We start from the raw sequence: 25,443 nt of genomic DNA on the forward strand, positions 1-25,443 counted from the left end.
GTTGTGCGTGACAATTAATGTTCGTGAATTTTTTTTCTCCAAAATTTTACACTTTTTAGGACAAAAATATTATATTTAATTACCAATTGCTTAATGGTGCAGTGCAATCATCTGACCCATAGGTGGCAGCCATCTCAAGCCAGAGGACGAGAGGACTCTAGCCGCCACGCATATAAAGGATTTATAGTGAAAAACTTTGTTTTTACGGGTTTTACTTATTTTTGTCCGTAACCGCCATCTCCTAGCGAGCCAGGATTACGGCTCTCCCCTCGACGCCCACGGGAAGAGAATTTCGCAGCCCATCTGCGCGTGATCCACCAACCCTCGCCGCTGCCTCCACAGCGCTGGATCACAGGTGGCCACGTGCGGCATGGCTGCCAACAACCACGTGGACGCTCTCGTATCGAAGAGGCTGAATGCGAAGGTTGTAATGGTGCTTTGTAAAGAACATTAACACATTCCTGCGGAGGGAGCTGGTAGGAACGTTGGGTTGCTCGGTCAATGGCCAGGGTCAACGGCGGCGTGGTGTATTCCGCAAATATGGCCGACTGTGAGGGCGGGCACAAGCCGGCGTGAGTAGGTTAAACGTTGAGTTTTATAAGGGCACCACGGGGTGATCAGCCCCTCCCCACCCAGCCCCTCCCCACCCAGCCCCTCCCCACCCTCCCCACCCAGCCCCTCCTCACCCAGACCCACTCTCCCACCCCCCACCCAGCCCCTTCCCTCCCACCCCCACCCATCCCCTCCCCACCCTCTCCACCCAGCCCCACCCCTCCCATCTTTGGATGCACGACGGACGGACGGACACAATAATCCCCTGTGGGCTGGTGGAACCAGGTAGTTCCTATCAGTAAAATGTTTTACTTAAAACTTTCGTGACCGCAGGAATTCATATTCTTTGGTTCTTTCGGTAAAGTCACGTAGATAGAAAAAATAAAAAATAAAAAATATAGAAACCTCGATGTTTCGATCACAGCACAATACGATCGCTTGTGTTGTGATCGTCGTGGTTTTTCTATTTTTATTAGATTTATTTTTTCTATCTACGTGAACTTACCGAAAGAACCAAAGAATAACATTTAAAATGATAGGTCTCAAGACAAGACGATACAAATGTTATCTTTAATATCCGTTGAGTACTGTGCTCACTCACAAGGTGCAATGGTCGTTTTAATAAAAGAAAAGAAAAACACACAACCCCGTGTCTTCTCGTTGTGACGACACCTTATCTCCCCTGTCTCAAGAGCCTTAAGACTCACGCCGTACGTTCCAGAAGGCTACAGGATAAGGAACGCGTTTAAAGGTCCCATTGTTGACAACAAAACCGTATAATCACTTTTGTTAAATTGAAAGTTGCCGATGAAAAGCACAGGCAAGGCATCGGTAAGATAAAGGCGCGGCCCTGCAATCGCGTGCTGCAGCCACTGCTCACGGGAGTTTCCTTCACTCGAGGGAGCCCCATAGAGCCGCTTGAGAGGCTCTCGTTGTGACCTCCTCCTCCACGCTGGTACCAGGGGAAGTGCCCCCCACACTTCCCGCCCACCGCACGCTGCCTGCGTGGACGCTGTCTCGCGTTCGCCGCGTCGCCTGCAAAGTGTCCGTAGATCCCCGATGCGCCTTCGGGTTCGCGGCGTCCGACGTTTTAGCCCCGAGGGCTACGAATCGGCTCGGTTCCCGGAGAAGCTGTCGACGCGCGCGTGGTCTCGCGAAACGTCGGACAAGGTTGTCTGACAACGCGCGCCAACACCCCAACACAGGGGGGGGGGACAGCCCCGTGGGGCCGGAGAAGTTGCGCGGGGGAGTTGGGGGAGGGTGAGCGGGGGGGGGGGGAGCGGGGGGCGGGGGAGGGGAGAGGCGGAGGTGGCAGCGGCCCTATCCACCCGCGCTCTCCACTGCTGCATTAGCGACTCATCCCGGGGGGGACGGAGGGGATGGGGGTCTGGGAATAAGTTTGTGGAGGGGAGGGGGGGGGGGTCGGGTGGAGGGAGGGAGGGGTGGGTAGGGGCTGTGGGTCGAATCAACTGCCGCGTGCTCGCGAGTCGTGCCTGCGCACGACTCGACAGCCGCGCCGACGAGGGGGTTGAGAGAGAGGGGGGGCAGGAGTAGAGGTGGGCGAAAGAGAGGAAGGGGATCGGACGAGAGAGAGAGAGACGGTGAGCAGTTGAAGCAGGTGCGAGGGTGAGAGAGGTGAGTAGAGAGAGAGGGGGGGAGTGAGAGGTGAGTAGAGAGGGGGGGGTGAGAGAGGTGAGTAGAGAGGGGGGGGGGGGTGAGAGAGGTGAGTAGAGAGGGGGGGGGTGAGAGAGGTGACCAGAGAGGGGGGGGGGGGGCTTGAGGGAGGTGACAGGACACGGGGGAGGAGGAGGGAGGAGGGGGGCTGCGCTTCGCCCTCAGTGGAACATGGAGGGGTTGGGCCGGATCATCATGGTGACCTTGCGGAGCGAGTAGGACGTCCCGTGGAACTCGGCCCAGTACACGCCGTCCTGGTACTTGCTGCGGTAGTTGCCGCCCCGGTACCACACGCCGTTGAGGTTGGAGTGCGAGCAGGCGTTGTACCACCAGCCGCCCTTCTGGAAGTGGGCGCAGTTACCTAGGGGGCAGTGGCGGCGGGTGGTGGAGGGAGGGGGGGGGGCACGTGGGGTGTGGGGGAGGCACGGGCGGCACGGGGTCAGGTCCGTCGTCATCAACATCCTTGATCAATCCGCTGCTGGATGAAGGCCTCCCCCAAGCCGTCTCGCACGCGTAAAGACACCCACCCCATTTTTAGATTTGAAGCTTTCGTGACTGCAAGGATGCATACTCTTAGTTCTTTCGGTAAAGTCACGTAGGTAAAAGAATTAAATTCAAATTAATAAAAATTAACACAAGTCTCCGTCATCAGGTGGGACCGTCACAGCCAGATTTGCTGCACCCACCCCAGTATCGTCTTTAACAGGCTGTTGGGGCAAGTGCTGTTAGTAGCGAGCAGCGAGCAGCGGCACCACCTGCGAAGGCCGGCACGGCACACATGAAGGTGACGGCGTGGGTGACCAGAGAACCCCGACAACTCCTCCTCCTCCTCCGCGCGCTCTCACCGGAGAAGTTGTCACGATCCCGGTCGAGCGTGGTGAACTGACGCCCGTTGTGCCAGCCCAGCGAATCGCCCGCCGTGCCGCGGAAATGCCCGAGACGCAGGCGGTACCCCTCGGCCTCGCCCGCGACGCGCACGCTGCCGTACTCAGCGAACACGCGACGGCCCTGCCAGTCCTCCAGCACTACGAGCAGCTTGTAGTCGCCGGCGCTGGTCAGCGCGTGGACGCTGTCCAGCCCCAGCCAGTGCTCGCCGTCGATGTTGCCGAACCCTTGCTGTGAGCGCGCGCGCGCACGCACGCGCCACACGGAGGGAGGGAGACTTGCAGTGTTGTCAACTCATCGGTGGCGGTGGTGAATACTGCTGCTGCTGCCGCTGCTACACGTGGCTGCCTGTGATCTAGAACAGTGGAGGTAGCAGATGCGAGGGTTGGTGGTTCACCGCGCACACAGAGGCAGTGTTGTCAACTCATCGGTGGCGGTGGTGAATACTGCTGCCGCTGCTGCTGCTGCTGCTCGTGGCTGCCTGTGATCTAGAACAGTGGAGGTAGCAGATGCGAGGGTTGGTGGTTCACCGCGCACACAGAGGCAGTGTTGTCAACTCATCGGTGGCGGTGGTGAATACTGCTGCCGCTGCTGCTGCTACACGTGGCTGCCTGTGATCTAGAACAGTGGAGGTAGCAGATGCGAGGGTTGGTGGTTCACCGCGCACACAGAGGCAGTGTTGTCAATTCCTCGGTGGCGGTGGTGAATACTGCTGCCGCTGCTGCTGCTGCTACACGTGGCTGCCTGTGATCTAGAACAGTGGATGTAGCAGATGCGAGGGTTGGTGGTTCACCGCGCACACAGAGGCAGTGTTGTCAATTCCTCGGTGGCGGTGGCGAATACTGCTGCCGCTGCTGCTGCTACACGTGGCTGCCTGTGATCTAGAACAGTGGAGGTAGCAGATGCGAGGGTTGGTGGTTCACCGCGCACACAGAGGCAGTGTTGTCAATTCCTCGGTGGCGGTGGTGAATACTGCTGCCGCTGCTGCTGCTACACGTGGCTGCCTGTGATCTAGAACAGTGGAGGTAGCAGATGCGAGGGTTGGTGGTTCACCGCGCACACAGAGGCAGTGTTGTCAATTCCTCGGTGGCGGTGGTGAATACTGCTGCCGCTGCTGCTGCTGCTACACGTGGCTGCCTGTGATCTAGAACAGTGGAGGTAGCAGATGCGAGGGTTGGTGGTTCACCGCGCACACAGACGCAGTGTTGCCAATTCCTCGGTGGTGGCGGTGGTGGCGGTGACGCTGCTGCACCTGGGCTGCCTGTGATCTAGAAGAGTGAGTTGATGGATCACCGCGCACAGATGTTGTGTGAAACTCCCTTCTACCCGTGGGTGGGTGTCGAGGTGGAGCCTTGCACTGGCTGTCCCACGTGGACTCCACATAGGATAGAGCGTTCCCCCTTTGGGTGCTCCGGTTTACTCGCACATGTACACACTCATTAATTGGCTGATAACATCCTCGTATATAGAAGACGGCAGAGTTCGGGACACTTTTGGCACCGACTAATCGCCTGGCTGCTGCCTTCACGCTCGTCTGCGGTTCTTCCTGGCGCCTCTGAGTCGCCCTCTCTCTCTCTTTCTCCCCGCCAGAGAGTGAGCGAATACTCTGCACCGTAGCTTTACAAATTAACATCACCATCATCATCATCGTAATAATCATTACCATTCGATTGTAAAGCCACCAAAAGGCGGTCGGTCACCTTGTACGCGTCCCAGTTGCGGAAGAAGTTTACGGAGCCGTCGTGGCGCCGCTGGATGACGGTCCAGCCGCCGGGATCCTGCTGCTGGTCGCACCACGCCTGCGCCAGGCGCGTCGCGCCGCGCGGACGCAGGAGGTACATCCCGCTGGTCTGCTGACCCTCGTCCAGGGCGTGCAGGCAGTCCCGCCACGGGCCTACATGGGCACGCGCACACACGAGGGCACGGGACACACGCAGGCTTTTGCGCGGGTTGACTGCTGTGCCAGGATAGGTGCAGGAGGTCACGGGACAGACCCAAGTGCGTTGGGTTGACTATTGGGTCAAGCTAGGTGCAGGAGGTCACGGGACAGATCCAGGTGGCGTGGGTGGACTGCTGTGCCAGGCTAGGTGCAGGAGGGCACGGGACAGACCCTGGTGCCGTGGGTTGACTGCTGTGCCAGGCTAGGTGCAGGTCACGGGACAGACCCAGGTGCCGTGGGTTGACTGCTGTGCCAGGCTAGGTGCAGGAGGTCACGGGACAGACCCAGGTGCCGTGGGTTGACTTCTGTGCCAGGCTAGGTGCAGGAGGTCACGGGACAGACCCAGGTGCTGTGGGTTAACTGACTGAGATGACCGACAGATGCACCACCAGCTGTGTTTCCTGCTCTGCACATACGAGCACGCATAGAGGAACACGCTTACACGTGCACACATACATACAGACACGCGCAGGCGCATTGCAATAGCGTGTGAATATACATAAGGTCTTAAGTGCACCACTCAGTATGAACGCACATAAATAAGCAGACAATATAAATAAACTAAGCAGGGCCCTCTCTTTACTAGGCCCGGTATTGTAAGATCGGAAGTTCACCAGCGTTTGTTCAAGTCAGCTGATGAGCGTCTGAATGTCGAACCCAGTTCAGAGTTTGCTCGTCTGAAATCGTGAACTTGGAGAGGAAGGCCGTACAGCTGATGGGATGTGTAGGACATACTGATATGTGAAGAAGATGTATGGCTGAGTCTGAGTCTACGTGAGTCTTTGGCTCTCTGTTTGAGTAACCGTGTTTGTGTGAGTCGATGGGTGTGTCTGTTTGAGTATATGGGTGTCTCTGTGTGAGTCTATGGGTGTGTGAGTCTATGGGTGTCCCTGTGTGAGTCTATGGGTGTGTCTGTTTGAGTATATGGGTGTATCTGTGTGAGTCTATGGGTCTCTCTGCGTGAGTCTATGTATCTCTCTGTGTGAGTCTATGAGTGTGTGAGTCTATGGGTGTGTGAGTTTATTGGTGTCTCTGTGTAAGTCTATTTGTGTATCTGTGTGAGTCTATGGGTGTTTGAGTCTATGGGTGTGTGAGTCTATTGTTGTCTCTGCGTAAGTCTATGTGTGTCTCTGTGTGAGTATATGGGTGTGTGAGTCTATGGGTGTCGCTGTGTGAGTCTATGGGTGTCTCTGTGTGAGTCTATGGGGGTGTGAGTCTATGGATGTGTGAGATGTCTCTGTGTAAGTCTATGGGTGTCTATGTGTAAGTCTATGGGTGTGTGAGTCTATGGGTGTCTCTGTGTGAGTCTATGCGTGTCTCTGTGTGAGTCTATGGGTGTGTGAGTCTATGGGTGTCTCTGTGTGAGTCTATGGGTATCTCTGTGTAAGTCTATGGGTGTCTCTGTGTGAGTCTATGTGTGTCTCTGTGTGAGTCTATGGGTGTGTGAGTCTATGGGTGTCTTTGTGTGAGTCTATGGGTGTGTGAGTCTATGGGTGTCTCTGTGTGAGTCTATGGGTGTGTGAGTCTATGGGTGTGTGAGTCTATGTGTGTCTCTGTGTAAGTCTATGTGTGTCTCTGTGTGAGTCTATGGGTGTGTGAGTCTATGGGTGTGTGAGTCTATGGGTGTCTCTGTGTGAGTCTATGCGTGTCTCTGTGTGAGTCTATGGGTGTGTGAGTCTATGGGTGTCTCTGTGTGAGTCTATGCGTGTCTCTGTGTGAGTCTATGGGTGTGTGAGTCTATGGGTGTCTCTGTGTGAGTCTATGGGTATATCTGTGTGAGTCTCTGCGAGGGTCTCTGTGCGTGCCGGGTGTGACACGCGTCCCTGCAGCTAAGCGCTCTCTTCCTCCCCGCAGCCCGCGATGTTTGCTCGCCGCTGATTGCCCCCCCCCCCACCCACGTGTAAATCACTTCCATGTGCTCCAACCGACTGGGGGGGGGCAACTTGTCACGCTGCTCAAAACACCCTCGACAACTCCACCCCACTCACAATGACAAAGACCCCCCCCCCCCCCCCCCCCCGCCGTACAGCCTTGAACAGCCTGTTGGGGCAAGTGCTGTTAGCGAGCACCTATAAAGGCTGGCACGCACACACGAGGTGGTGGGTGGCCAGCACCACGCCCGATGTTTACACACCGCACCAGGTACTCATTCGAGGCTGAGTCGACCTAGGGGAGGTCCGGAACCGGTTCAGATAATCGTCGCCGGCGTTGGCCGTGAGCGGGAATCGAACTCGGGTTCGCCAGGTTCGTAGCGCGGCGTAGCGCTAACCGCTGCGCCACCGCTCCACCGGCCGCACGGCTCAGCTGCGTTTACGTCTCCCCCCGCCGCTCCGACCCCGATTTCACGACGTTCCTGTCGCATGTATCGAAGGCTGCGTTTAGTTTCGCCCGATGCCCCAGAGCTCCTCCCGAAAAGTTCCCCCCCTGCCTGGGTGGTATGGGCTGTCGGACAACAAACCTTCATCGTACTTCCATCATCGGCTGGTCCACCGCCCCACCGCCCCATTCCACTGCCTCCACCAGCTCCGCCATGAAGAAGGGACATTGCCCGAAACGTCGTCTGTCGGAGTATACTTTCTTCCTTGCGCGGCCACAGCGTTATTGGCGGGCAAGTTGTGTTTTTGAAAAAGGAAAAAATAGTTTTTTGGGCGTTTTTTTTCGGTTATAAAGCCACAACAGCAGATATTTTTTTCACCTGAAGACGGACACTTGTGTTGCGACCGAAACATCGTGTTTTCGTTTATTATTTTTTCTATTTCGATTTAAAGCTTTCGTGACTGCAGGGATTCATCTTCTTGGTTCTTTCGGTAAAGTCACGTAGAAGGGAAATAATAAAATAATAAAAATAAAGCATAATAAAATAATTCTCACGTTTCGGCCACAACGCAGTCTTCCCGACAGACCTGTTCTTCACCTGAGGACAGCTGCTTGCGTTGTGGCCGAAACGTCGTGAGAATAATTTTATTATGTTTTATTTTTATTATTGTATTACTTTTTCTATCTACGTGACTTTACCGAAAGAACCAGATAATATTTATTTCGGTTTTTAGTGGTTTTGAGGGAGTTTTTTCGCATTTTTTTTTTGTTTTTTGGGGGGATTGTGATGTGGGCTACGGTTGTGGCCCTCGATTTGACTTCACTAGGCCCAAGTCCACTTTGTGGGAAATAAACAGCGGTGGCTGCCCGACGCATAGACTCGACCCGGCTATGGGAATGTGGAACTTCCACCGCTGGTTCTCAAACATCACTGGCAATAAAACATCACCCCAACCAGATGTGGAGAGAGAATACTTGCGAGTTTGCGTGATTCCATATAGATTTCTGTGAGTCTATGTGAGTCTCTAACAGACTATATATGTCTCTGTGAGTATATCTTTACGTGAGTCTATATGGGTCTCTCTGCTCGTCTGTACCGTTCTCTGTAAGTCTAAGGACCCGTCCTTAGGCATAAAACAAACAAACCTTCAACGTAATATCTCTGCTAAGAATCAATTACATACAGATGTTACCATCGATTTGCCACGGACCCACTTGCTCGGACGAGCTGCGTGTGGGAGCGGCGGCGTGGGAGAGGGGTGGGGTGGGGATGGTTTGAATTTGACGTCTCTGGCCCGTCCGACTCGGTACGTGTGAGCGCCAGGGGTCTCTGCACGGAGCGGGCGGCTCTTCGTTTGTTTGCATCGCCCCCTGGGAGGATAATTTCTGGTCGAGTTCAACCACCCCTAACACCCCGCCCCTACCACCCACCCCTACCACCCACCCCTAACACCCACCTCTAACACCCACCCCTACCACCCCCCTACCACCCACCCCCTACCACCCACCCCTACCACCCACCCCCTACCACCCACCCCTACCACCCACCCCCTACCACCCCCCTACCACCCCCCCTACCACCCACCCCTAACACCCACCCATAACACCCCCCTACCACCCCCCCCTACCAGCCACCCCTACCACCCACCATTACCACCCACCCCTACCACCCACCCCTACCACCCCCCCCACCCCCCCCCCTATCCCCCACCCCTAACACCCCCCCCCCCCCCGCGCGTATCCGGCGTTCGACTTGAACTCAGCGGAGCCGGTGGCGTCACTGGATGTCCCTCCGCGTTTGAAGTCTCCAACGCGTGGGCAGCCTCCTCGCTCGACTCGCTTAAGTAGCGGCGCTCGCGATTACGCACCACGCATTGCGTTCACATCCTGGCCAGGGTCGACTCAGCCCCGCCATGATGATCGCCACGGTCTCTTTTCATTCCCTCTCCCTGCTGCTTCATCATCGTCGTCATCGTGGTCGTGGTCTCTTTCTCCCCACCCCCCCCAAATTACCACCGCAACTTCGCTCAATCCAAGCTCACGCGTTGACGTTCCTTTTTCCATTAACACCTTCGATGGTTGCCGTTTGTTGCTGACCGCTTGGCGTTCGGGCCTTTGGCGCCTCCTTGCGCTCCGCAACACGCGTGTCAGAGTGCGTGTGCGCGCCTTGCTGGACACGTCGGCGCGTAAAGCGATCACTCGTGAAAGCCCCGTCGCTTCTCAAGAAAAGAGCCACGCAGCTCAAAGGGGGCCTTATCTGGTACAATACCAAAAAAGACACATTTTTTTAAGAGTTGGTATTTTCTTTTAAATATACAACTCGCTTGAGACTCGGGGCCAATCTGAGAGCCGTGGGAGTGAGAGTGGGGGGCTGTGGGGAGGTTTGGGGGGGGGGGACTGAGCTAAGCGTGCATGGCCATGAGCTCACGCCGAGTAGGGGAGCGGCCAAGCCACGCGGCCTCCCACCACCACCACCGCCACCACCACCACCACCAACCCCCCTTCCTCTCCCCCCACCCCCCGACTCTCTCCGGGCCACGTGCGCGGCGCCGCATGCGTGCTGGTGATGAATGCGCCTGGTGTTCACAAAACTTCTCCGCTCTCGACTTTACCGCGTCAGGCAAAGAACGCGCCACCATCCCAGGCTGCAGGTGCGCGCCTGTGATGCTAACAACCACGTGGCCTCAAAGTGCACCTGGCCTGGCACAGGCGCGCCGTGGTGGCGTCACCGCCACTTAGTGGCGAATGGCGGGCGTTGTTGTTGTTGCTGTTGTTGATATTAACATCACTAATACAAACACGTGTATGACGCAGCCGCCGCTGCTGCAAAATGCCTGTGGCCAGCGTTCCAGATGACGCCAAAGGAGCAGCCCTGCAATTGCTCACTCGCTAGCACCACACTGCTGGTGGAAGAGACTGCCAGGAAGCGCTGTAGAGGGAGTGGGAGAGAGGGGAGCCCTACTGAGGAGCATGTGCTTAGCCTACTTATCTCTCTCTCTCTACGCTGGCCAAACATCTTGGAAGATGTGGGGGTGGAGGGCGGGGTTACACACTCCTTATCCGGCCTCTAGAGCCTTAGACTCACACAGAGACCCACGGACTCACACAGAGACTCATAGACTCACACAGAGACTCATATACTCACACAGAGACTCATAGACTCACATAGAGACTCATAGACTCATATAGATACCCACAGACTCATAGACTCACACAGAGACCCATAGACTTACACAGAGACCCATAGACTAACACAGAGACCCATAGACTCACACAGAGACTCAGAGACTCACACAGATACCCATAGACTCACATAAAGACTCATATAGAGACCCACAGACTCACACAGATACCCATAGACTCACATAGAGACCCATATACTCATATAGAGATCCACAGACTCATAGACTCACACAGAGACCCATAGACTTACACAGAGACCCATAGACTCACACAGAGAACTATAGACTCACATAAAGACCCATAGACACATACAGAGACTCATAGACACACAAAGAGACTCATTAACTCACAGAGAGACCCATAGACTCACACGGAGACTCATATAATCACACAGATACCCATAGACCCACACATGGACCTACAGACACACATAGACTGTCCAGATGTCGTGGTAGAGGTAGAAGTAGCCACACTTTACCCCACCGTACGCGATCGACAAACTTGGTGTGTACACAGTTACACTGCTGGGGTGGACAGAGTCAGTCGTGGGGGTGATGCTGGTGGTGGTGGTGGAGAATTTCAGAAACTTGCTCCACTCTTCTTGGTTCTTTCGGTAAAGTCACGTAGAAGGGAAATAATAAAATAATAAAAATAAAACATAATAAAATAATTCTCACGACGTTTCGGCCACAACGCAAGCAGCCGTCCTCAGGTGAAGACCAGGTCTGTCGGGGAGACAGAGTCTGAATGGTGTCTTCCCGAATGGTGTCTCCCCGACAGACCTGGTCTTCACCTGAGGACGGCTGCTTGCGTTGTGGCCGAAACGTCGTGAGAATTATTTTATTATGTTTAATTTTTATTCTTTTATTATTTCCCTTCTACGTGACTTTACCGAAAGAACCAAGAAGATGAATCCCTGCAGTCACGAAAGCTTTACATCGAAACTTGCTCCACTCTTTCAGCTTCCTCGGCATGGAGACGGAGTCGAACCGTCGGCCCTCTGGCACCGCGTGCCTCGCGCGCTGCCGGACCCCGCCAGCGCGCTCCGTGGGGGCGCGTCCGTGGAGCCGCGCCGGGCGAGGCGACTCGGCGCCGTGAAGAGGGGGGGGGGAGTTGCTCCTCCGCACGCGCGGAGCTAATTCCCTCGCTGCTGGCGCCGCGCCTGGCTCCAACCCCCCCCACACCCCCCCCCCCCCCCGGTGCCACGCGGCCACATGGCTTGCCCCAGCAAGCCAACGGATCTTCTTCATCATCATCATAATTTTTCGTCGTCATCATCGACCGATGATGATGGATGAAGGCCTCCCAAAGTCGCCGCCGCGGCCTCTCACGCTGACCCCTGCGATTATTGCGCAATCCACCGTGCATCCCGCCCACGAGCTCGTCGTTCCGTCGCTCCATCTCCGCGGTGGCTGTCCCCCCCCCTCTACCCAAGGGGACGCGCGTTCTACTCCCCCGTTTGACGCTCCGCCACTGTTCCGGCGCCCACCTCGAGCCGTCACGCGCACTGCCCAAGCCCCCCTCCCCACCCCCTCTGACATGACACGATGAGCACTTCACGATGTCGAAAACTCCGCGGTGTCGTTCTCGTAGCGTGTCTGACCTCCCCCCCCCCCCCACCTCTTTGTGTCGTACCGCACGGAGTCAGCGCGGCGTTCATTCTAAAACCAAAACCCCTCCGGTGATCCCGAACCTAAAGTGGCAACAATCGCTACGCAGAGTCGCGCGGATGCGTGGACCCTGAGCTCGCAGACCGCTGGCAAACCCTCACGAAGACGCAGCCGGCGTGCAGGCGGCATTCAGCATCGCGTGACTGCGCTGCGCTATCCATACACTGCAGCCCTGCTCCCACGGCTCTGTGCGTGCGTCCGTACGCGCGTGCGTGTGTGTGGGTGCGTGTGTGTGGATGTGTGTGTGCATGTGGGTGTGTGTATGGGTGTGTGTATGTGCGTGTGGGTGGGTGCGTGTGTGTGGATGTGTATGTTCGTGTGTGTGTTTGCGCGTGTGGGTGTGTGTGTGGGTGTGTGTGGGTGTGTGGGTGTGTGCGTGTGTGTGGGTGTGTGTGCACGTGCGTGTGTGTGGGTGTGTGGGTGTGTTAATGCTATACGGGGGATCTTTGTATTTATATAGTGTGTGTGTGTGGGTGGCCGCGGCTGTATTTAACAAACATCGTAACGCGCGCTAATGGACACCGTCTGTTTGCGCCATCGTTTTACGCATGAAGACTGCACGAGCAGGACACGGGGATCGTGACACGCGCGGCCCTTTTGTCGATCCACCGCTAGAACCAGGCCCCCCCGCCCCCATCACTCTCCGTGTCGGTCGTGGGAGGTTGTTCTCACTTCACCTCGCCACGTTGGTCAGTGCGGGGGGTGGGTCCCCCCCCCCCCCCCCCCCTAGGACCGGTTTGCGATGTCACTCGCCAACGATGTTAGCCGTGGCCCGGAATCGAACTCAGGTGGCCGTGTTCGCAGGGCAGCGCGCTGACCACTGCGCCACCACGGGCGCTCACTCGCGTCACGGCTGTCGGAAGGGCATCCAAGAGAGGAGCCCCTCTAGGGGGTGTCGTTGGCCTACTCTTCCACCCCATTTGCGAAATTCTCGGCCAGCATCTCGCTCCCCTGGTGGGCGTCCGTGAAAAATAGGTTCGTCGCTCGTCGGATTCCTCCCGTCTAAGCAAAGATTATGATTCACTGGCTGGACGCCGAGGAGGAGGAGGTGGTGGTGGTGGTAGTTATCCACACGTTACTCCACCACGCGCGGCATGCCCACCGAAGACTAACTGTGTTGTAACCCAGGCGGAGGTAGGTTCAGTAACTTGTTTTTAAATCCTTTATATTAAGTTCGTTCGCTTGCTTGCTTGCGCGCTTGCGTGCTTGCTTGCTTGCTTACGACCGTGCAAATCTTTCGGTCGTTTTTTAACCCACTTCTCGTGATCCAATCGAGCTGACATTTTCCACACAGACTCGTTGTGCGTGACAATTAATTTTCGTGAAAAAATTTTTCCAAAATTTTACACTGTGTAGGGAATTTTTTTAAATATTTAATTACCAATTGCTTAATGCTGGCAGACAATCATCTGACCCATAGGTGGCAGCCATCTGAAGCCAGAGGACGAGATGACTCTATCCGCCACATAAATAAAGGATTTATAGTAAAAAACTTTGTTTTTACGGGTTAATTTTTTTTCGGTAAAGTCACCTCCGTGACCCACGTGACTACCAAAGAGCATGGATGCCTGCAGTCACGAAAGCTTCAAATCAAAATTGGCCGCCTTAAATTTCGATTTAAAGCTTTCGTGACTGCAGGGATTCATCTTCTTGCTTCTTTCGGTAAAGTCACGTAGAAGGGAAATTGGTCGCCTTGTTTCAACTGCTGCACCGGGAGATGGCATTCACAGTGGTCACCTCTGGATAGCGATTCCGTGTGGCAACGGCAAAGTCGCGGCAGCATCCCCACATTGCGGTAGAGCCGCACCATGCACGGGCTGCAGGCGGAGGAGTTGGCAGAGACCCTGATCAGGTCGGGAGGGAGGGGGGGTAGCGATGTTTTCCATCAGAATCTGCCTCCGCTGCTTGTCCCCTCGGGAAGGGAGCGAGTGCCTGGGATGGATTTTGCGATGAAGCAGATGTCTCCTCGTCATCCTCCTCCTCGTGTTCCTCCCTCCTCCCTCCTCCCGTGTGTTGGCCGTGCCAACAACGCAAGCGTGAGAAGCCACGGGAAGAGCGAGCGAGCGAGGGGGTCGAGGGAGCCTGGCGAGGGATGGATGTGGGCGGCGTTGTGAATCGGGAGAGCCGCCCTCCCCCGCAGGCTCAGCGGGGCCGGTGTGCCCACGTGCCCCGCACGAGACGAGCTCGGGGCTCTATTCGTGTTGGGGGGTTGGGGGTGACGGTCAGTCGGCACCCTGGGCTCGCCACACAGCACGGCAGAGCGCGACGGGTTCGACACGGCCTGAACATCGCGCCGGGGTTGTGAAACGGCGCCTCCGATGAGCGCGATTGGCTACGCGCGGTGCGAAAGAAGTTCAACACACGCGTGCACGCACACACACACACGCGTTGCGCAAGAGCTGCCCCCCCCACCTTCCCCCCGAACTTGGCACATATAACACGCGGCGGCGAAAAGCGACGATGTTCGACGTTCAGCGCAAGGCGAGGGGAGCGGATACAACAAAAGTCACCTGATGGCTTTGGGGTGGTGGAGCCGGTGCCAGCTGCTGGCACAGCTGTGGCGGCGGCGGTGGTGGCAGCGGCGGCTCGCCCCGGGGTCGGCGCCGGACGCGGCGGTGAGGGAGGAGCGGCGGCACGAGGCTGCGGCTGGGCCGGGGGGACGCGCGGGGGGGCCCCCCTCTCGGCCGCCCGGCGCGACGCGCCCCCCTCGCCCAGGATCTCGTTGGTCGAGATTTTGTGGGCCGAGTGTTTGTAGGCGAAGGCCGGCGGCTGAAAGGCGGCGGCGGGTGGCGGGGGGGTCGTTAAAGAGAACGGCCGTGGCTACGGTTCGCACATCGACATCATCATCACGATCACTGTCATCATCATCACCATCATCACAAACACCGGCATCATCATCACCGCCCTCACTGTTACCACCACCACCATCACCACTCTTACCACAACTATCATCCCTGTTATCACCACCAGCAGCAGCAGCAGCAGCGTCGCGATGGTCATCATCACCATCATCATCACCATCATCATCACCATCATCATCACCATCATCATCACCATCATCATCACCATCATCATCATCACCATCATCACCATCATCATCATCACCATCATCATCACCATCATCACCATCATCATCACCACCATCACCATCATCAACATCATCATCACCATCATCATCACCATCATCACCATCATCATCACCACCATCACCACCATCATCATCATCACCACCATCACCATCATCACCATCATCACCATCATCATCACCATCATCACCACCATCATCATCATCACGCTACTTCACTGGGGGGGGGGGTCAGGCGCTTATACCTCAGGTTGGAGGGGGGGCAAGGCCCCCCCGGGATGAGCCGGGGGGCACGGCAGAGCGAGGGGGGTCCCTCCGTCGACGCACGGAGGAGCGTGGCGTGGTCGGCACAGCTCCTCCAGGCGGGAGATGGTGGCCGTCTGGTTGGTCACCACGGCGGTGAGCGCGGCGAACCTGCGGTGGTGGCGGTGAGGGTGGTGAGGGCGGTGAGGGTGGTGAGGGTGGTGAGGGTGGTGAGGGCACCACGCGTAACCGCGGCACGTCACTACAGCAGCGCCTCACCACCACCACCAGCATCAGCGCCACCAGCACAACACCAGCACAGCAGCACCAAAAACCCACCACCACCACCAGCACCACCACCAGCACCACTACCAACAGCACCACCACCACCAGCACCATCAGCACAGCAGCACCAGCACCACCACCACCAACACAACACCAGCAACGCACCACCACCACCACCAGCACAACACCAGCACCACCAGCACCACCACCACCAGCACCAGCACAACACCAGCAACGCACCGACGCTGCAGCTCGTGGTAGCTGGCGAGCAGGCGGAGGGTGTCGGCCGTCTGGTTGAGGATGCGCGCCTCGAGCTGCGCGGCGTCCAGGGCCCCGTCGCGTTTGCGGATCATCTCGTGCAGCAGCTGCGCATAGAGCGTCGTGACGCGCGCGTTCGTGTTGTGGCTCTCCTTACGCAGCAGCTTCACCTCGCCCACCAGGCTTCCGTCCACCTCCACCAGCTGCTGAAGCGCCGTGATCTGCCGCCCGTGGCGACGCAGCTCGTCCCGAAGAGTTCCGAGCTCCGAGCGGCAGGGACCGCCGCTCCAATTCCCCGCCGGCGGCTGCTGCTGTCCGGGCGCACGCGGCGGTCGAGGAGTTACCGTCGTTTGGGGCGTTTTGGGGAGACGTTGAAAACAATTCGGCGAATCGCGCGTCGATTTGTTTTTTGTTTGTTTGTTTGTCAACCGTTTGCGACGAGTCCGCAAAGCCGTCGGCGGAAGCGGCGGTCGCATTTGGCGTGACGCATCTCGGGCGGCGCGAGTTGGAATCGCGAACGAAGCGGCAGAGGTCGCAACCGGGTACCCGATACCCGTATCCTACCCGATACCCGGTTACCCGTACCCGGCCGGGTACGGGTACCCGTTTGCGACCCTGGTGCGGCCGGGTACGGGTACGGGTAGGCCGTGAGTCACTGGTGAGTCACCGTTTGTCACTCATTTCCCAACGTCTTGTCTCTTCTCACAATTCAAGTTCCTAGAATCAACCCACCCGCGCCTGCAACATGGCTTCATCGCAGAGGTCGCAATCAGGTACCCGATACCCGTACCCTACCCGATACCCGGCCGGGTACGGGTAGAGTACGGGTACGGGTACCTGTTTGCGACCCTGGTGCGGCCGGGTACGGGTACAGGTAAGGAATCAAAACCCGTCTGCGACCTCTGCGAAGCGGTCGCACCGCGGAAAAACTAATTCGCGTCGTTTCGTGCCCGTCGCCGGAGCCACTTTGGTCACCGCCGCCTGCGTCGCGAGCCGCGCGGACCACGCGAGCGCCTCGCGCGGTCGGTAACGCTGCCCGCTCCGTCAGCTGCGCTACGGCTCCTCCAGCAGCCGACAACAAACGAGAAACGGCGGCGGCGAGACGACGGAGGGAAGAGGGAAGGCGCGAGTCCAGGGCAGGAGGATCGCTTCTCGAGCGAACGGAGCGCGAGGCGCGGCTGTGCGTTGCCGTTTGGGGGGATTTGAATCTCTTCGCGCTCACCGATGATGACGACGACGACGAGGAGGAAGAGGTTCCGCCATCGCGCACGCACACGGGGCCCGGCGGGGCGTTGGACGGCACCACGAAGGTGTAGGAGCAGCGGCCCACGGCCTCATCGCCAGCAGCAGCAGCAACCGGCACCACGGGGATGTCGACCGCACGCGCCGACCTGCTGGCGAGAGTTCAAGTTCAAGTTAATTTATTAGGTATAGCCCTGTGAGCCATTCGGCTCTTGAATCGGGTGCAACCGCAACGAACAAAAAACATGAACAAGAAAACGTCTTAAAGTGAATATGTGACTGAGTGCAAACAGAAAATCCAAGAAAAGACAGCAAAATATTGCAGAAAAATCACCGTACACCAACACTGTGTGCAAAAATCCCAGTGGGATGCAAGTCAAACAACAACAACCACAAGACAACTTAGATTAAGGCCATCAGTCTAACTCTGTACAACAACAAACAAACATGGCCAAAGTGCCGCGTGTGTCGGGTGTGCGTATCAACAAGTCCAGTCAGCTTTAAACACATTGTCCTGCTGCGGAGGGAGCTGGTAGGAACGTTGGGTTGCTCGGTCAATGGCCTGCAGGGTCAACGGCGGCGTGGTGTATTCCGCAAATATGGCCGACTGTGAGGGCGGGCACAAGCCGGCGTGAGTAGGTTAAACGTTGAGTTGTATAAGGACACAACGGGGTGACCAGCCCCTCCCCACCCAGCCCCACCCCTCCCACCCAGCCCCTCCACACCCTCCCCACCCAGCCCCTCCCCACCCAGCCCCACCCCTCCCACCCAGCCTCTCCCCACCCTCCCCACCCAGCCCCTTCCCACCCAGCCCCACCCCTCCCAACCCCACCCCTCCCACCCAGCCCCTCCACACCCTCCCCACCCAGCCCCTCCCCACCCAGCCCCACCCCTCCCACCCAGCCCCTCCCCACCCTCCCCACCCAGCCCCTTCCCACCCAGCCCCACCCCTCCCAATCCCACTCGTTCCCACCCGTTCCTCTCGAGCTCCCGCCCGCACGACGCTCGAACGGACGCGCGCGTGAACCTCACCTGCCGCGCGGTTTGCGTCTCTCGCCTTGAGTCTCGGCGCTGGGCGAAGCAGCGAGCAGCAGCAGCAGAGTCACAAGCACCAGCGCCGGCTGCGACATCGTCCGGATTCCTCGTGGCTCACGAGAAAGGGACACGCAGCGGTGGTGACGGTACGAGCGTCTTTAGTCGACCGCCCGTACGGCGACGATGTCCCGTGGCCTGCGGAGAGCCACGGGGACGGGAGATTCGTCGGCACGTGCGGCGGTTGCCATTGGGGTGGCTTCGTCTGGGAGTTGGCGGATTGCAGATAGACCCACTCGTCCACTAACCCCCGGGCCCCGCTCACACCACACACCGACTCGCTTATTCACTCAGCCACTCACTCAGTCACTCAACTATTCACTCACGCACGCACCCACCCAGTCAACCACCTACCCAGTCATCCATCCACCGACTCACACACGCACCCACCCAGCCACCCACCCACCTACTCACACCTGCACCCACCCACCCAGTCAACCACCCACCCACCTACTCACGCACCCACCCAGCCACCCACTCACCTACTCACACACGCACCCACCCAGTCACCCACCCACCCAGTCCACCACCCACCCACCTACTCACACACGCACCCACCCACCCAGTCACCCACCCACCCACCTACTCACACCCGCACCCACCCAGTCACCCACCCACCCAGTCAACCACCCACCCACCTACTCACACCCGCACCCACCCAGTCAACCACCCACCCAGTCAACCACCCACCCACCCACTCAGTCACCCGCACCCACCCAGTCACCCACCCACCCAGTCAACCACCCACCCAGTCAACCACCCACCCACCTACTCACACACGCACCCACCCAGTCACCCACCTACTCACACACGCACCCACCCAGTCACCCACCTACTCACACACGCACCCACAAACCCGCGCATCCACTTCCTTCGCTGTTACATTTGAAGCGGAGCGACGTTCTACGCTCCATGGTTTGGTGTTCATGACCGCACTTGCACACGGCAGAGTGTCCAATTTCCCACACGTGCACGAGGTGTCCGTATCTCCACAAACAGCCATCGATCTCAGTCAGCCTCGCTTCACCAACGCTGAGCAGCGCACTGCTGCGACACAGTTCAACACGGCAATAGCGGCACCAGGTATCGGCACAAAGTCCATCCCTGTCCCCCGAACTGTCCTGAGTCAAAACCTGGACAGGTGACGGACGCTACTGGGGGACACGACGGCGACTCTGCATTTTGCTCGAATCCTAAAGGCTTCGTGGCGTGGGGCTTAGAGGAGGGCGGAGGAGGGAGGGAGGAGGACGGATGATGGAGGAGGAGGGAGAGCAGGAGGGGGGAGGAGGGGGGAGGAGGGGGAAGAGTAGAGGAGGGGGGGGGCAGGAGGAGGATGGAGTATCGGGGGGAAGGGCAGGATTCGTGTAGCTTGCCCGATGGTTCCGCACTGCGGTCGCTCCAGAGGCAGGGAGAGCTCTCGCGGAACTCTACGGATGACGCCGCCAGCTTCCCACGGGAGCCGCGTCCCACGGGACCCGCGGCCACTCGGCCCAGACCGGATCCACTCGGGCTGGACGCCAGGTGGAGTTCAGAATATAATTCGAACAAGTCCAGAAATTTGGACGTTTCGTCCGTGTTGGTTTTTTTTCCTATTCTTTTCTTTTTAAATCCGTTATATTAAGTTCGCTTGCATGCTTACGACCGTGCAAATCTTTCGGTCGTTTTTTAACCCACTTCCCGTGATCCAATCGAGCTGACATTTTGCACACAGACTCGTTGTGCGTGACAATAAATGTTCGTGAAAATTTTTTCCAAAATTTTACACTTTTTAGGACAAAAATATTATATTTAATTACCAATTGCTTAATTGTGCCATGCAATCATCTGACCCATAGGTGGCAGCCATCTCAAGCCAGAGGACGAGAGGACTCTAGCCGCCACGCATATAAAGGATTTATAGTGAAAAACTTTGTTTTTACGGGTTATACTTGTTAAAAGATGAAAGCGCTTTCCATTTCTGCCGCTTTCCTCGCTATTGCTCGAGTGCAGTACATTCTCTCGCTCGCCGGCGGGCCAGTTGCTTCCTCATTGCTCTTCTATCGCTGCTATAATGCGGTGACTGTCCCCGTGAGCTCCGCTCGTTGATTCCTCCAACCCACATTGAGTCGACCAGTCACTAACTGAGTCGTCTCATTCACCGCACTGTGTTAAACCCACAACCCTGCAGGTCACACAAAAAACACTCACTCGCCCATTCGCTCACTCACTCGCTCATTCACTCACTCACTCGCCCATCCACTCACTCACTCGCCCACTCACTCACTCGCCCATCCCCTCACTCACTCGCCCATTCAATCACTCACTCGTCCACTCACTCACTCACTCGCCCATTCACTCACTCACTCGCCCATTCACTCACTCACTCACTCGCCCATTCACTCACTCACTCGCCCAATCACTCACTCACTCATGCCAATACAGCCGCCATTCGCCAATAAGTGATGGTTACGTCACTACGGCGCCCGTGCCAGGCCAAGTGCACTTTGAGGCCACGTGAAGCGTCGAAGGCTCGCTGACAGGAGGTCTCGGGACAGAGCCTGCAGGTGCCATGGGTTGGCTGACTGAGATGACTGGTAGATGCACCAGCTATACCCACTACTGTGAAAACTTGCTGCATTTTTTCCGCCCGGCGCTCCGATAGTTGTTGTGAGTGTCGCTCCTCTGCGCTACGTTGTTGCTGGAGGGCGACTGCCTCCAATTGCCCAGTAGCAACAGCATCCTTCACGAGCCTCCTCCATAGAGGCAGATCCTGACACCGCTGGTACCAGTCATTGGCAAGTCCACTCAGCTCCACATCCCCCCATACGGCATCAGTCCATCTCTTCTTCAGCCCATGTCGTGCCCATTTAGCTCAATCTATGCAGCCAAACAAAGTTGCTTGGGCGTGCGGTAGCTGGGCATGCAGGCTACATGACCAAACCAACGCAGCCTCGCCTGCCGGATGAGCTAATTGATGGGACTTTGCCCAGATCTTTCAAGGATATGTGAGCTCCTAACACAATCCAGCCTGGTTAAACCCAGGATGGATCGTAGGCATGCCAGCCTGAATGTTTCCTACCGGCGCAGATGTTCCATGAGAGGGATCCACGTTTCACAAGCATAGAGAAGGGAGGGCATGACTGTGGATGAGAAGATCCGTAGCTTCGTGCGGAGCGACAGACTAAGTAGCTTCCACGCAGCATTGCCCAGCTGATGATTTGGAGTGAGACCTCTGCTGTCAAGCCGGAGCTGGTTATAAGCACACTCACCCACTCACTCACCACCCTGCAGGTCACAAGTCACTCGCCCACCGACTCACTTACTCACCCACCCACTCACTCACCCACTCCACGACTCACCGCACTGCATGTCACAAAGACTCACTCGCCCACCAACTCACTCACCCACTCACTCACTCACCCTCTCAGTCACCCACTCACCACTCCTCAGGTCACACAACACACTCATTCACCCACCCAGTCACCCACTCACCACACCGCAGATCACACAACACACTCACCCACCCACTCACCCACTCACCACACTGCAGGTCACACAACACAGTGTCTCTCTCTCTCCGCTTCTTCGCTCGCACTGCTCCACTCTGGTGTCCCCTCCTCACATCATCGCCTCGTGTTCCAAGTTCACGTAACTTCTCACAGTGCAAGAAACGTCGTAACGCTCGGAGGCTACAACCGCGATCGTGCCGTTTGCAAGCTTGGCCGCTTCGCGTCTGTCCGGCTCACTTGGCCCTGGATGCATGGTCAGCAATAAATAAATAAATTCCGCGCCCGGCACACCACATCGAGTATCCCGTCTCGCCATGTCACGTGGCCCAATACGAGTTCACCAGCCATCTGCTGCAAGTCTACCAGCGAGCCGGAAACTATCCGTAGCTAAATTGCGCCGTGAATTCGCTCGTCTGTGATCTTGCGCCGTCAACAATGACACGAGTGATTGTGTAGCACAAGCCGTCCATCTGTCACGTGTAGCCACCACTGAGCGTAGGGCTCGTCAACAGCAGCCGTGTTCACACGAGGAGGATATTGCTTGTGAGGTCGGCGAGAATTCCTGTAATGTGTGAATCACTTTATGAGTCACTACCCGTCCATCTCTCTCTCTCTCGCTCCGTGCAACAAACATGACTACTGTTCCTGTTCGCAGCGTCTTTAGATGCAATCACATTGAGATGTGAATCCACATTGCATACTCACATAGAGACCCACACATACCCATAGATTAACACAGAGATCCATAGACTTACACTGATACCTACAGAGCCACACAGAGATACACAGACTGACATAAAGCCCCACAGAATTACACAGAGACCCACAGACTCACACAGAGACCGATAGACTCACATAAAGACCCAAAGACTCACACAGAGATAAACATCATCACAGAGAGACCGATAGACTCACATAGAGACCCACATACTGACACAGAGACCAACATCCTCACACAGAGACCGATAGACTCACACAGAGACCGATATACTCACATAGAGACCCACAGACTCACACAGAGACCGATAGACTCACATAGAGACCCACAGACTCACACAGAGACCAACATCCTCACACAGAGACCGATAGACTCACATAGAGACCAACATCCTCACACAGAGACCGATAGACTCACACAGAGACCAACATCCTCACACAGAGACCGATAGACTCACATAGAGACCCACAGACTCACATAGAGACCCACAGACTCACATAGAGACCCACAGACTCACACAGAGATAAACATCCTCACACAGAGACCCACAGACTCACACAGAGATAAACATCATCACACAGAGACCGATAGACTCACACAGAGACCCACAGACTCACACAGAGACCAACATCCTCACACAGAGACCGATAGACTCACACAGAGACCAACATCCTCGCACAGAGACCGATAGACTCACATAGAGACCCACAGACTCACACAGAGACCAACATCCTCACACAGAGACCGATAGACTCACATAAAGACCCACAGACTCGCATAGAGACCCATGACTAACTGCCTATCTGTCGACGATGCATAGCTTATTTATGGCCAACCAACTCCAGTAATTGACACTACGTGGGGAGGCGTTCATCAAGCAGTGGATCGAGAAAGGGCTGAATAATGATGCCACTGGGTCTTTAACGTTCATTTTAAATGGAATTGGACAAACATCGCCAGTGCTTTACAAGCGTCTCAAGACTCGTTGTGGCTTCCCTCGCAATTGCAACCGACTTATAAATAGATTTTTTAGATTGTTACAGAACATTTCCCAACTCTAACGAGATAATCTTACAATACTGAAAAAAAATCACAAAATACAACCATTTTTAACACGTAGGCTTTCGCGACCAATATTATTCATAATATAGGTGTTTTTTGTTTGGGTCAGATCGCGTTATTTATAAATGTGTCGTAACCCTCCACCACCCGACACGGCCAATCAGTAAAAAATGTGTCACGTTTTTCAAAGGACAAAATAATTCACTTCTTTAGCCCACCGGTGTGCTGAAGACTCCGCCCATTGCGGTTGTTTGACCATACTTCACCACGCAGGTCGGTGGGAGCTCAACGAAAGAGGCAACCTGGAACGAACCACTACAGATACGACTCGCCACTGCCGTTAGCCGTGGCCGCGAGTCTAACTCCACACACGTGTTGCTTGCGTCCCCCGTAACGCAGCGCGCTAACCACTGCGCCACCGCTCCGAACGCGTGAGACGACGTTGATGGAGGGAGCGAGCGAGCGAGCGATGGTGAATGCGGGTACCTCGGCGTCTCGTGCTGCTCACTGGAGTGGCTGCATCAGATGTCCTGCCCGCGTTAATCCTCGCTCCGCGGCTGAAAGAAGAAACCTCCACATCGGATGCTGCTGCTGCTGATGTCTCTGTGATGCTGTCCGCGTTTCTATTGAGTAGCGTGCAGCCTTTGGCGCGTGCTATAAGAGACAGAGAGAGATCTCTCTCTCTCTCGCTCTCTCGCTCTCTCTCCTACGAGCCGAGATCTGCTGCCAGTATTATTGTTATTCAGAGCTGTATCCGCCGTTTAACAAAAAAGCAAATTGATGGCCCAACATACAACAAAAATGTAGAATTAAAAACCACGGGAGGTTTTTAAAAATAAAAATTCTAACGTTAATCTTCAATTTCGACAACAACGACGACGACGACGTCAGGATAAATGTCGTAGAGGGACAGAGATAGGTAACGTAACAACAACACCACCAGCAAGTGGTGGGCGTTTGTTTGTAGTCTGCCAAAGGGGTGGAGGTGTCACCGATTTGCAGAGCGCGACGCAGCAGCAAGCAACAGCAGCAGCAAGCAGCAGCAAGCAGCAGCCGCGGGCACAGAGAGAGAGACAGAACGCGTGCGACCGGCGAGATTGTGGGTAGAGTGAGCTGGTGGTGAGCTGGTGCTGCTGCTGGTGGTGGTGAGTAAACTAGCACGTGTGTAGGAGCGATGTCCTCGTGCCGCTTTGCCGCTCCGACTCAACATTAATCCGAAGCAGCGGTCATTTCTGCTCCCCCCACCCACCATCTCCCTCTCTCTCCCTCTCTCTCTGTCTCCCTCCCATCCCTCCCTCCACCACCATCAAGCAGCCTTCAAACCCAACTCCCCCCCCCCACCCACGCGCTACCAGCCTCTCCTCCTCCAACTTACAACGCCGTCTTGCTGGTTCACAGCTTCACGTCTCCCCCCTCCTCCTCCTCGCCCTGCCTCCTGGAACCCACCCACACAGCCATGCATCCACAACTTCGATGAATGCACTCACAAGCCGTATAACACCACGCACTGCCCCCCCCCACACACACCACACACACACCACACACACTACACACACCACACACACCACACACACCACACACACCACACACACACACCACACACACACCACACACACCACACATACCACACACACACCACACACACCACACACACCACACACACCACACACACACACCACACACACACCACACACACACCACACACACACACCACACACACCACACACACCACACACACACCACACACACCA

The 25,443-nt window shown here is 56.4% G+C and overlaps 1 protein-coding gene across 3 annotated transcripts; it reads right to left on the reverse strand.

Moving 5' to 3' along the window:
- Window positions 1–2,273: 2,273 nt before the first annotated feature.
- On the reverse strand, window positions 2,274–24,943 carry LOC133354743 (angiopoietin-related protein 2-like). 3 transcript variants are annotated; one of them, XM_061571822.1, is made up of 9 exons: window positions 24,179–24,943; window positions 18,365–18,562; window positions 17,313–17,481; window positions 16,073–16,401; window positions 15,550–15,718; window positions 14,730–14,988; window positions 4,812–5,005; window positions 3,072–3,342; window positions 2,274–2,587 (listed from the first exon to the last, which is right to left on the reverse strand). In XM_061571822.1, exons 2-9 carry the CDS (start codon window positions 18,460–18,462, stop codon window positions 2,388–2,390), a joined length of 1,689 nt encoding a protein of 562 aa, XP_061427806.1. In that variant the 5' UTR covers window positions 18,463–18,562; window positions 24,179–24,943; the 3' UTR covers window positions 2,274–2,387. The 3 variants fall into 3 exon arrangements, with proteins under 3 accessions (XP_061427806.1, XP_061427807.1, XP_061427805.1); XM_061571823.1 differs by having other exon boundaries at window positions 16,073–16,398; window positions 17,313–17,484; XM_061571821.1 differs by having other exon boundaries at window positions 17,313–17,484.
- Between the last annotated feature and the right edge of the window lie 500 nt (window positions 24,944–25,443).

Source organism: Lethenteron reissneri, chromosome 48, assembly GCF_015708825.2.
Source record: "Lethenteron reissneri isolate LAM-NWPU_2019-01 chromosome 48, ASM1570882v1, whole genome shotgun sequence".
In the NCBI taxonomy this organism is placed as follows: Eukaryota; Metazoa; Chordata; class Hyperoartia; order Petromyzontiformes; family Petromyzontidae; genus Lethenteron; species Lethenteron reissneri.